The 10,451-nt window shown below is 53.2% G+C and overlaps 1 protein-coding gene across 1 annotated transcript; it reads left to right on the top strand.

Annotated features, from left to right (window-relative positions):
* The first annotated feature begins 519 nt into the window (after window positions 1-519).
* Vamp5 (vesicle associated membrane protein 5) lies at window positions 520-9,729 on the top strand. Its single transcript, XM_023702928.1, has 3 exons — window positions 520-613; window positions 8,804-8,941; window positions 9,283-9,729. The coding sequence occupies exons 1-3, from the start codon at window positions 611-613 to the stop codon at window positions 9,451-9,453; spliced, it is 312 nt and encodes a 103-aa protein (XP_023558696.1). The 5' UTR covers window positions 520-610; the 3' UTR covers window positions 9,454-9,729.
* Window positions 9,730-10,451: the final 722 nt, after the last annotated feature.

Here is a 10,451-nt window from a genome sequence, read left to right as displayed (position 1 = left end):
CAAGTTGGCCTTGACCTTATTTATTTATTTATTTATTTATTTATTTATTTGGTATAGGGAATCGAGTTAAGGGTCTTGCCTTTCCCAGGCAGGCGCTGTACCACTGAGCTATGTGTCTGACTCCATGGCCTGAACTCTGCAATCTTCCTGCCTGGGCCTCCCAAGTGCTGGGATTACCGGCCGGCGTGTTCCACTGCACCAGCTAGGAGTGAGGCAATAATCCCTCCGGGCTTGTTCACGGCACCTCCAGTGGCCAGAACAGGGGCGGACAATACCGATCGCAGGCGTTTTCCCCCAAACCCTATCCACCCGATATCCCTTGCTCCGGTGCAGCAGCTCCAGATGGGCACCAGGACGCATCCCTGCGCCCATTTCACACGAGGTGCGCCCCCGAGGCGCACCCAAATTCACCAGGCAGGATTGTCATTAGAAGTCGGCCGGTGGCCCGGCAGGAGGCGCCCCACGGACCGGGTCCCCCAGTGCTTTCGATTTGTCCCTGGCCCCCGCCCCGCCCGCCGGCCCCGCCCCGCCCCGCGCTGCTAGCTTCCTCCGGGCGGGCGAGGGCACTGGGCGCGCAGCGGCCAGAGTGGAGCGCGGTGGCGGCGGCGCGATGGTGAGGACCGGGCAGGGCGTGCGGGTGGGGTCGGGCGTCCTACTGGGCTGACGGGCAAGGCAACAGCGGCCGGAGCGGCAGGAGCAGGACCCGGGCCAGCCCTCTGCCCCGGAGCTGGAGGCAGCGGTGCGCACCCCGTCGGGCTGCGCGAAGTTGCCGCTTCCCACGGGCTGCCTGGTCGCCGGCACCAGCTTTAGAGCCAGACTCTGGGCTGTGATCCGGGCTCCGTGACCCCGGGCGAGTCATTTAACCTCCCTGACCTCCTTTTCCGCACCTTGAAGTGGGGTCAACAATACCTGCCTGATGCCGCGCGTTCGAGGTTAAGAATCCCCTGGGGAACCTCTAAGCGCTGGGAACCCCCTGCTAAGAAGTGGTGCGAATGAGGTGACCTCACAGTCTTTCCCGAGCTGAGGGCCAGGCTTGGCCTGGGAGCTGCAACCTGAGCAGAGGCGGCGGCAGGGGCCACTGCAGCGCACGGCGGCACTGGAGGGCGACAGAAACTTGTTGACTAAAAGTTCCACTGTGGCTACCAGACTGTGGCAAAGGCCTGGCCCCTACTGACCCCCACCTAGCGCATATTCCTGAGTTGAGTCACCCAGGCTCCTGCTGCAGACTCTGCTCTGTCCTCACAAGACACCTCCAAGGCAAAAGTGTTGAGGACAGCTGCTGCCGCCTCTCCTCTCTGCCCAGGCTCCTGGGAAGAGGGGCCAGGCAGCATCCGACTTGGGGATCTGGGGTTCTGCTGTGGCAAGGCTGGCTACGGTGTGATGGATGCGCCCGGCTAGGGGTCGTGGTGCTGGTCATCCTCCTCCCCAGGGAGTGGCAGGCAGGAAGAGGAAGCAGGGCAGGAAGGTAGCAGAGCGGTCTGCAGCTCTGCCAGGAAACTGAGGCGTCTCAGAGCCCAGAGCTAGAGATGGGGCAGGGTGAGGGGTGGGCTTTGAGGGCCCTTCACTTTTGGGAAGGCTAAGGGCAGGATGATTTATTGGGGGCACTGGAGAACCCCTACCTCTCAAGGTACATTTGAGAGCTGGTCATAGTGACTCATGCCTATAATCCCAGCACTTGGGAGGCTGAGGCAGGAAGATCACTATGAGCTCCAAGCCAACTTGAACTATAACATGAGACCCTGTCTCAAAAAGAAAAAAAAAAAGAGGTCTATTTGAAGCAAATAATGGATCACAGGCTGGCGGGCATAGCAGCCACCCTCTTCCACCACCACCTCCCCCAGCTCTACCTTCTGTCTCTTCTCTTGCTCTTCCCCTTTTCTCAGTCCCCAGCTCTTTCCTGTCCTTCTCATTCCCTTTCTCTGCCTGGTCCTTGGCCTTCTTTTGTCTTCTTATGATTCATTTAGTCCATATAGATTCTCGGGACGCTTCTTGTGTCAGATTGGTAATGAGTGTAGGGGTTCAGAAGAGGGCAGCAATGGGAAGGACGGGTGTTGGATGAGAAATCACGTGATGCTAATCAGTCCTCTGCAAAGCTCTCATGCCTGGAGCCACAGGCCTCCCTCGGATGGACACAAGTAAAGTTAGCAGCATGAAGGGACTGGGGTACCTGGGTATGGTGATGCATGCCTGTAATCCCAGCACTCAGGAGGCTGAGGCAGGAGGATCATTGTGTTTGAGACCAGCTTGGACTACAAAATGAGCTCAAGGCCAGAGCTGCATAGGGAGACCCTGTCTCAAACAGCAAAAAAAAAAAAAAAAAAAAGGCTGAGGCAGCTGGGCATGGGGTGCACACCTATGACCCCAGCACTCAGGAAGCTGAGCAGGAGAGTTATAAATTCAAGCCCGGACTGGTCGACCTAGCAATTTATTAATTTATTGAGATTTTTTTTTAATTTCTATTTATTTATTTATTTATGTGTGTGTGTGTGTGTGTGTGTGTGTGTGTGTGGCCAGCTCAGCCCACCAGGGGGCGGGGCGGGCTGGCATGTGGTGCTGGGGTATTGAACCACGGTCCCTGTGCTTTGTTAAACTTGTTCCAAGTAGGTGCATTAGACCACTGAGCCATCTCTCCAGCCCCTTATTGAGATCTTGTCTCAAAAGCAAATGTCAAAAAGGGCTGGGGATGTAGCTCAGTGGGAAGGTCCTGCCTGAACTCAGGTCCCAGTACAAAAAGTAGTAACAGTAAAGGAATCCCTGGCACCTTGATGGGACGCCTGGATTTTCTGATGCACTAATGTAATGCAGATGCTGTGACGTCCCCAGGCCAAGGTTTCCTGTCAGATTGGGATAATGAGATCGTGAAAATGAAGTGAGGTCAGGTGGCTGAGTGGCGGCAGCAGGTGCTGAGGTCAGGGTCCGGGCCATTGAAAGGGGCCTGTCTTTTCAGTAGCCCGTATGCTGCATGGGACTAAACTAGATACTGGTTCTCAAAGGAGTATGGGAAGTTCTGCACTTAGGGTTAGAAACAGTAATCTCAGCACAGGGGAGACTGAGTCAGGATTTCTGTGAGTTCAAGGTCAGCCTGGGTTACATAGTTCAAAGCCAGCCTGCGCTACATACATTGAAAGATCCTGTCTCAAAACAAAACAAAAACAACAACAAAATTTAAAAGCAGTAAGGTAATTTGGATTCTATCTATAATGACAGCTCTTATTTATTAAGCATTTAGTATGTGCCAGGCATTGTGCTAAGCTTTTGTTGATAATAAATCACATAATCTTCAGCTAATATTATGAAGTGTATGAGGTGGGTATTGTTGTGGGGGCCACTTTACAGATGAGGAAGTGAAGGTCAGAAGGCCACATCCTCGTCTTAGTCACTTAGCTGGTGAATGGCAGAGGCAGGAATGGAACAGAAGGGTACAGGACAGGGCCCTGAAGGTGGCCCTAGGGAGCCCCAGGGAGAAGCCTGCACCACCCATCTTCACCTGGGAATGGAGCTCTTGGGTGGATAATTTATTAGGGTGCTAAACAGGTCTGGGATTTTAAATGGGAGAGAGGGGAGACAAATAGTTAAAACAGGGAGTTAGGGAAGTTTGGGAGGTTTTTGAGATAAGTTTTCACTAATATGTTGGCCTTGAGCTCCTGTCACCAGATGTGGTGTCACATGCCTATGATCCTAAGGCTGACTGTTACTCCCAAGGATGAGGCCACAGGTTCAAAGCCAGCCTGGGCTACATAGGGAGTTCAAAGCCAGCCAGAACCACATAGTGAGAAACCCTGTCTCAAAAAAGCAAAAGAAGAAAAAAAAGAGATCCTTCTGCCTCAGTCTCCCAGTACCTGGAACAAGAAGGATGCATCAATGCCTTGTCCAACCTCTCCCTACAAGCAGGTTTTAAGGTTTTTGTTGTTTTTGATTTGAGATGCTGGGGATTGAACCTAAGGCCTAGAAACTAAGCAAGTGCTCTACCACCAACAGGGAGTTTTCTTGCAGTACTAGGGATTGAACCTGAGATCTTTACAGTGAACTACAACCCCAGCTCCTTTTTTTTTTTTTTGTTGCAGAACCAAGGATTGAATTTAGGCCCTTGCGCTTGCCAGGGAAGCGCTTAATCCACTGAACCATTTCCCCGGTCCCCCCGATCTTTTTTATTTTGAGATATGGTCTCATTACATCTCTGAGTAACCCAGGATGGGCTCAAACATGCCATCCTCCTGCCTTAGCTTCCCAGAGTGCTGGGATTACTGGCATGTACCACCATGTCTGACTCAGCAGGGAGATTTCATTTTAATTTAGTTTTTAGTTTTATTCTTTGAGACAGGGTCTCGCTATGTAGCCCAGGCTGGCTTTGAATCACTGTGTAGCCTGGGTTGGTCTCAATCCTCCTGCCTCAGCCTTTCCAGTGCTGAGATTCTGTGTGTACGCCACCACTACACCCAGCTAGCAGGGTGATTTTTGAGAGCTGTGTTTTCAGAAAAGAAACTATGGGGCCTGGAAGAACCTGGAAGGAGATTTGTGGGTGTGTGTGTAGCTCAAGATACAGCGCTGAGCCTAAGTGGCTCTGGCTTCCATTCCCAGGCCTGGATGGGTGGTAGGGATTCAAATTTGGGTGTTGTAGGGGATTTTCTATATAAAGGGTAACAGGCTGTGGAACATTTCTTGAGCCAGGTGTGGTGGCACACGCCTGTAATTCCAGCAATCAGGTGGTGTGGGCAGGGGGCCCGCCATGCATGCATGGGGTCCAGTCTGGGCTACATAGGGACACTCTGTCTCAGAAAGAAAAGAAAAGAGAGCAAAGAAAACAAAGAAACAAAGCACTTCCTGTGGACCTGCCACCCTTTGTGTGGCAACAACCGGGCAGGCCCCTGGCAGGTCTCAGAAATGCCTCTCCCCCTCCCTGCATCCTGCCCTGGCCTGACAGCACCTCCTCATACCTCACTAATGCTGTCCACCCTCTGGCAGGTCTTTGTCCCTGCCTTTTCTAACTTGATCCAAGCCTGCCTACTACTTCTATAGAGAAATGGGCCCAAAGGGCTGCTTACTGCTCTGCTCATGGGCTCTTGTTTGTTTCTTCCCTGAAGTTAGGGTCTTCAGGCTGAGCTACACCCCTGCCTCCTGTTAATTTTATTTATTTATTTAGTCAGAGTTTTGATAAGTCACTAAATTGTCCAGGCTAGAATCAAATTTGTAATCTTCCTGCCTCAGCCTCTCAGAGCAGGGGGATCACAATGTGTGTACCATCATATTCGGCTGTTTATGTATTTATTTAGAGCCCAATCTCAGTGTTGCCCGGACTGGCTTCAAAGTCGTGATGTCTAGTCTCAGCCTCCTCCGGAGAAGCTGGAATAATAGGTGTGTACCACCACACCAGAGTTGCCTTCCACCACTGCCCAGCTCCTGTCCTCTCCTAGACTTTTAGGCTTTCTCTGTCCCCAAGCTCCTGCTACACCCTTCCCCTCTGTTGGGTCCTTCCCCGTTGGGACACAACCCTGTCTGTGCCTGGATGCCCCAACTCCAACTTATCCTTCAAGGGGTCACCCTGCTCTTCCAGTGGCAATACTCGCCATTAAAAAAAAAAAAAATTCGAAATGCCAGGTGTGGTGGCACATGCCTGTAATCCTAGCACGCAGAAAGCTGAGGCAAGAGGATCGCCGTGTGAGTTGGGGGCCAAATTGGGCTATGTAGTGACATCAGGCCCAGCCTGAACGCCATCGTGAGACCCTGTCTCAAAAGATAAAAACACAAACAAAAACTTTTCCTTGAGATGGTCTCATTATGTAGCCCAGGCTGGCCTGGAACTACCGGGTGACCCTTGTGCCTCAGCTGCTCGCCACTTGTCACCCATTGCAGTGGCACCCTCTCTGTAGGCGCCGTGGCACTCACTCTTGGCATTGCCCACTGTAACTCTTTGCTCTTGCTGTGTCACACATGTCTCTATCTCCCTAGAAACAGGCCCAGTTCATTCAGAAAATATTTCTCCCATGTCACCACCTGCCAGGCACTATGCGGAGCTGCAGGACACAGAGCAGAGTGGCCTTTGCCCTCTGGTTTCTGCCACCCCACTCTCCCTAGCACCTTATCTCCATGGCACCCTTGAGACCTGTGTGCATAGTTCATGTCCTTTTACCTCAGCTTTTGGGGGACCAGGAGGGCTGCGGCCAGGGTGGCTCTGCTCCCGCGTGCACATGTGTTCTCTGGGCCTGGGTCCAGCTTGGCCCAAGACGGGCCTGGTTTCATAGATTGCTCCAGCTTGCAGCAGGAGGCACAGCCAGCCCTCTGGGGAATGTGACCCAATGTCAACCCTTGTGTGAGAATAAGATAACAACAGCTGTAGGGCTCAGAACAGAGAAAATAACATCCGGCATTCCACCAATCTCTAGATAGGATTTTCTTTGGGCGGGGGGGAGAGGGGTACCGGGAATGGAACTCAGGACATTGTGCTTGCTAGGCAAATGCTGTGCAACTGAGGCATGTCCCCAGCCCTAGCAGTGACTTTCATGATTAATTCTTTGTCCATGCCCAAGCTGTTGCTTTGGGCTGTTGGAATGAAGGGATATTCGAAGGGTCAGATAAGACGGCATGCCTATAATCCCAGCATTTGGGTGGTTGAGGCAGGGGAATTTCTCTGAATTGAAGACCGGCCTGGACTACACAGGGAGACTTGGTCTTACTCCCATCCCCAAGGACCAAATAACAGCCTTGTTGAATGGACATTGTGGTAAGGATGGTCCGCTCAGGGAAAAGCAGGAATTACAGCGATTCTGTTTTTCGTTATTCCCCACCCCCAGCCTGTGGTTTGCCTGCCCCTTTCTAAGCAGGTTGTTTTTCTAGCTCATGGGTAAATATTGACCTGTTTGGGTTTCAGAGCCTGCCCCTCAAAACTCCTGCTGGGCTGGGAGCACCCAGGGAGAAATCCTTTTGAGAACAAGAGTTACTTTTGGACAGGCTATAAAGCGACTGAGCCGCTCAGCTGAGTCCTTGCTGCAGTCAGCACTGTGCTAGGATATTGGCATGGGGAGCAGGATCGTGGGGTCCATCCTGGGGATGCTGAGGACTGCGTGGGAGGCCGCCAGGAGGACTCTGGAGGAGCGTTCCTGGTGGAGTGGGAAGCAGTTTGCTGTGACCACCCCCATCCTCTCCAGCCCTTCAGTTCTTGGTTTTTGGCGGAATTCAGTCAAGTGCCAGAATGTCAGCTGGAGACAATGGCTGTGGGGCTGGCAGGAAAGGGAGCTTGGCCCATGCTCCCTGTGAGGAAGAGATAGAGCAGGCTGGGCTGTGGAGGACGTACTCATCGCCCTGCTCCTGCACCTCAGCTCGCGCCAGGCCTCAGCCACAGGGCTGTCCAGCACATGCATCCAGAGCTTTCCTTTTCTTTTTTTCCTGTTTTTTGTTTTTGTTTTGGTATCACAGATTGAACCCAAAAATCTCTGCACTAAGCTCTGCCCCTAGCCCTTTTCCATTTTTTATTTTTATCTTGACCCACGTGTAGTGGTGAGACCCTGTCTCAAAACAACAACAACAACAACAACAACAACAACAACAACAACAACAAATAAATTTAAGAAGGGCTGCCCGGGGCTGGGGATATAGCTCAGTAGAATAAGCGCTTCCCTGGCAAGTGCAAGGGCCTGAGTTCAATCCCCAGTTCTGCCAAAAAAAAAAAAAAAAAAGAAAAAAAAAAAAAGCTGGTGAGATGGCTCAGTGGTCTAAAGCACCTACTTAAAACAAGCTTACCAAAGCACAGGACTGCAGTTCAATCCCCCAGCACCACATGCCAGCCAGCCCTGCCCCCTGGTGGGCTGAGCTGGCCACACACACACACACACACACACACACACACACACACACACGCATACATAAATAAATAAATAATTTAAAAAAAAAGAAGGGCTGCCCATGTAAGCTCAGTGTGAAGAAGACCTTGGGTTCAATCCCCAGTCCGTACTGGGGGGTGTGCGGAGGGTTGAGACAAGTTCTCACTAAATCATTAGGTTGCCCAGGTAGGGCTCAATCTTCCTGCCTCAGCCTCCCAGAGTGCTGGGATTACATCATGTGTACCACACACCTCCCAAGCCTCTGATTTTCTCACAAACCTTTCTCCCTCTTCCCTGTGCTTTCCCCTTTTCCAGCTTGGACCCTACCCTTCCTTTCCCAGTCCCCTAAAAGGGGCTGGGTGTTTTAGGTGAAGATGCTGCCTAGCCTGGGAATCCCATGGGTGGGTCTTACCTGGATGAGTCGACCCAAACTGGGGAAGACTGGCTCATCGGGAGGCTGGACCCAGAGCTCCAGGAGGGGCGTGACTGTGGGTACTGCTGGCTGGGCCAGGAGGCAGAACTGGCCTGACTGGTCAGGGGCCAAGGAGGGGAATCTGAAGTTCAGGAGGAGCAGGTAGGCAGAGACTGTGGTATGAACTGGCCCAGAGTGCCTCTTGAGCCCTGCGGAGTGGCTGTCCCTGTCTGGCCTCCAGGTGTACCCTGGGTAGGGGCCGTCCTGAAGCCATGCAAGCTGGTGTAAGCTTTATAGGAGGGTGGGGTCCTGGGCAGCTCAGAGGACGCTGAGATGCTGGAAGCCAGAGCTGATTTCCTCCCCTCGTTGGTGGGTAAGAGGAGCAGCCAGGGAAACCAAAGGGGAGCCCCAGTCACCTGGAGCGCCAGCCCTTTATCCTACACATAGCAGTGTGTCCTGGCCAGGAGGATGCTGTCACCAAATGCCATCACTGGGCACAGTGGGGGCAGAGGAGCTGGAGGTCTGGTGAGGGCTGGGTCAGGTCCCAGGCAGCCCTGACCTTGGGCTTGATGCCCAGGCAGGGAAGGAGCTGGAGCGATGCCAGCAGCAGGCCAACGAGGTGACGGAAATAATGCTCAACAACTTCGACAAAGTCCTGGAGCGTGACGGAAAGCTGGCGGAGCTGGAGCAGCGATCAGACCAACTCCTGGACATGGTGTGAGGCCCGGGAGCAGGGAGGAGGGGGAGAGGCTTGGGAGATCCTCAGAGGGAGCTCTTGGTCCTGCTTAGGATCTGCAGGCTCTAGGCGGGTAGAAGGGCTATTGGAGGGCCAGCGCAGAGGGCCTCTGGGTTTTTGGAAGCAGGGCTGAGGTCAAGGGCTGTGTGAGGGTCTTGAGCAGCAGTCAGACTCAAGTGTCCCAGGACAGCTTGTGTGGAGAGAGAGGGCAGGATGGGGAAGTGGCAGGACCAGGACCTGCTGGGATGTGGTTGGGAGGAGCAGGCTCTGAGGCCCTGAGGGGCCTGCTAACTCACACCCTGTGTCTGGGGCATCCACAGAGTTCTGCCTTCAGCAAGACAACCAAGACTCTGGCCCAGAAGAAGCGCTGGAAGAACATACGTTGCCGGGTCTACGTGGGCCTCGGGGTGGCCGCCTGTCTCCTCATCCTCCTGATTGTGCTGCTGGTCATCTTCCTCCCAAGGAACAGCAAGGACAGTGGGGCCCCATAGGCCCAGGACTCAGGCATGGCCTTTAGGCCTGGGACTGACCCAGCTGGGCCCAGGTGGAGAGGCCTGGTGGTCACAATAGCCAGCTCTGGTCTCTGGAGAACCCTGGCATTTGCTCTCGATGGGCCCACCCCAGTGAGCACTGAAGGGCAGCTGCAATGTGTGTGCCTGTGTGTCCCCGGCATGCCACAGACTGGCCCTGGAGGGCAGCCCGCTGAGGTTGCGCCTGACCAGCCCCACCGGGAGTTCAGTAAAAGCTGCTATTTGGTTCAAAGCTCATGCTATGTGTCTCAGACTCCACTCCACCTCCGCCCCACTAAGTGGCCACTTCTTTTCTCTTCTCTGTTTGTACTAACCCAACACAGGCTGCCCCGTCCAGGAGTGTGGGTGCAGAAACAGTCCCCAGACCAGCCCCTTGAGCCTGCTTCCCTGAAAGTGAAACTTACTTTTGATCTCCTGGGGTGCTCAGGAGATCAATGAGACGCTAGATGGGAGGGCAAAGAAAAGCTCAGAGATGTTTCCCTGAAGCTCTTACTTTCAGATGGGCTGCTCCCTCTGACAGGTCTCCCGCTACAGCTTCTCAGCTTGTTCTGTGTTCCCCCTTAAGCTCCATAAGAGAGTGCAAATGTGGCACGTGGAGTGAAAACAAGGAGACTTATATGCAGTCAGCCCTGCAGTAAGTTATCATGCATGGTCACAAAGATTGGTCCTGCAGGAAAGAACTCAGGCTTTTCAGTGTCCTGGGCCACTTGGCCGGGCAGCCAGTGCCTTCAGGGTCACAGGGCAAGGGCATGATAGGAGCAAAGAAAGCAGCAAGCCCAGCCCATGTGAGTAGAACAGCCTCTGTCTTGGCTATTTAACTGTAGCTCAAACTCAAGTGGGAGTGGCAAGGGGAATTCCGGGTTGTGTGTGCAATAAGCAGATTCTTGCTAGCTACAGAAAGAAACAAGAACAATCTATGAGAGTTCTGTGGAATTGTACTCTACATAGTCTATTACTTT

The sequence above is a fragment of the Octodon degus genome, unplaced genomic scaffold (genome assembly GCF_000260255.1).
Source record: "Octodon degus isolate 3935 unplaced genomic scaffold, OctDeg1.0 scaffold00162, whole genome shotgun sequence".
NCBI lineage: Eukaryota > Metazoa > Chordata > Mammalia > Rodentia > Octodontidae > Octodon > Octodon degus.
This window is presented reverse-complemented; position numbering and strand designations above follow the sequence as displayed.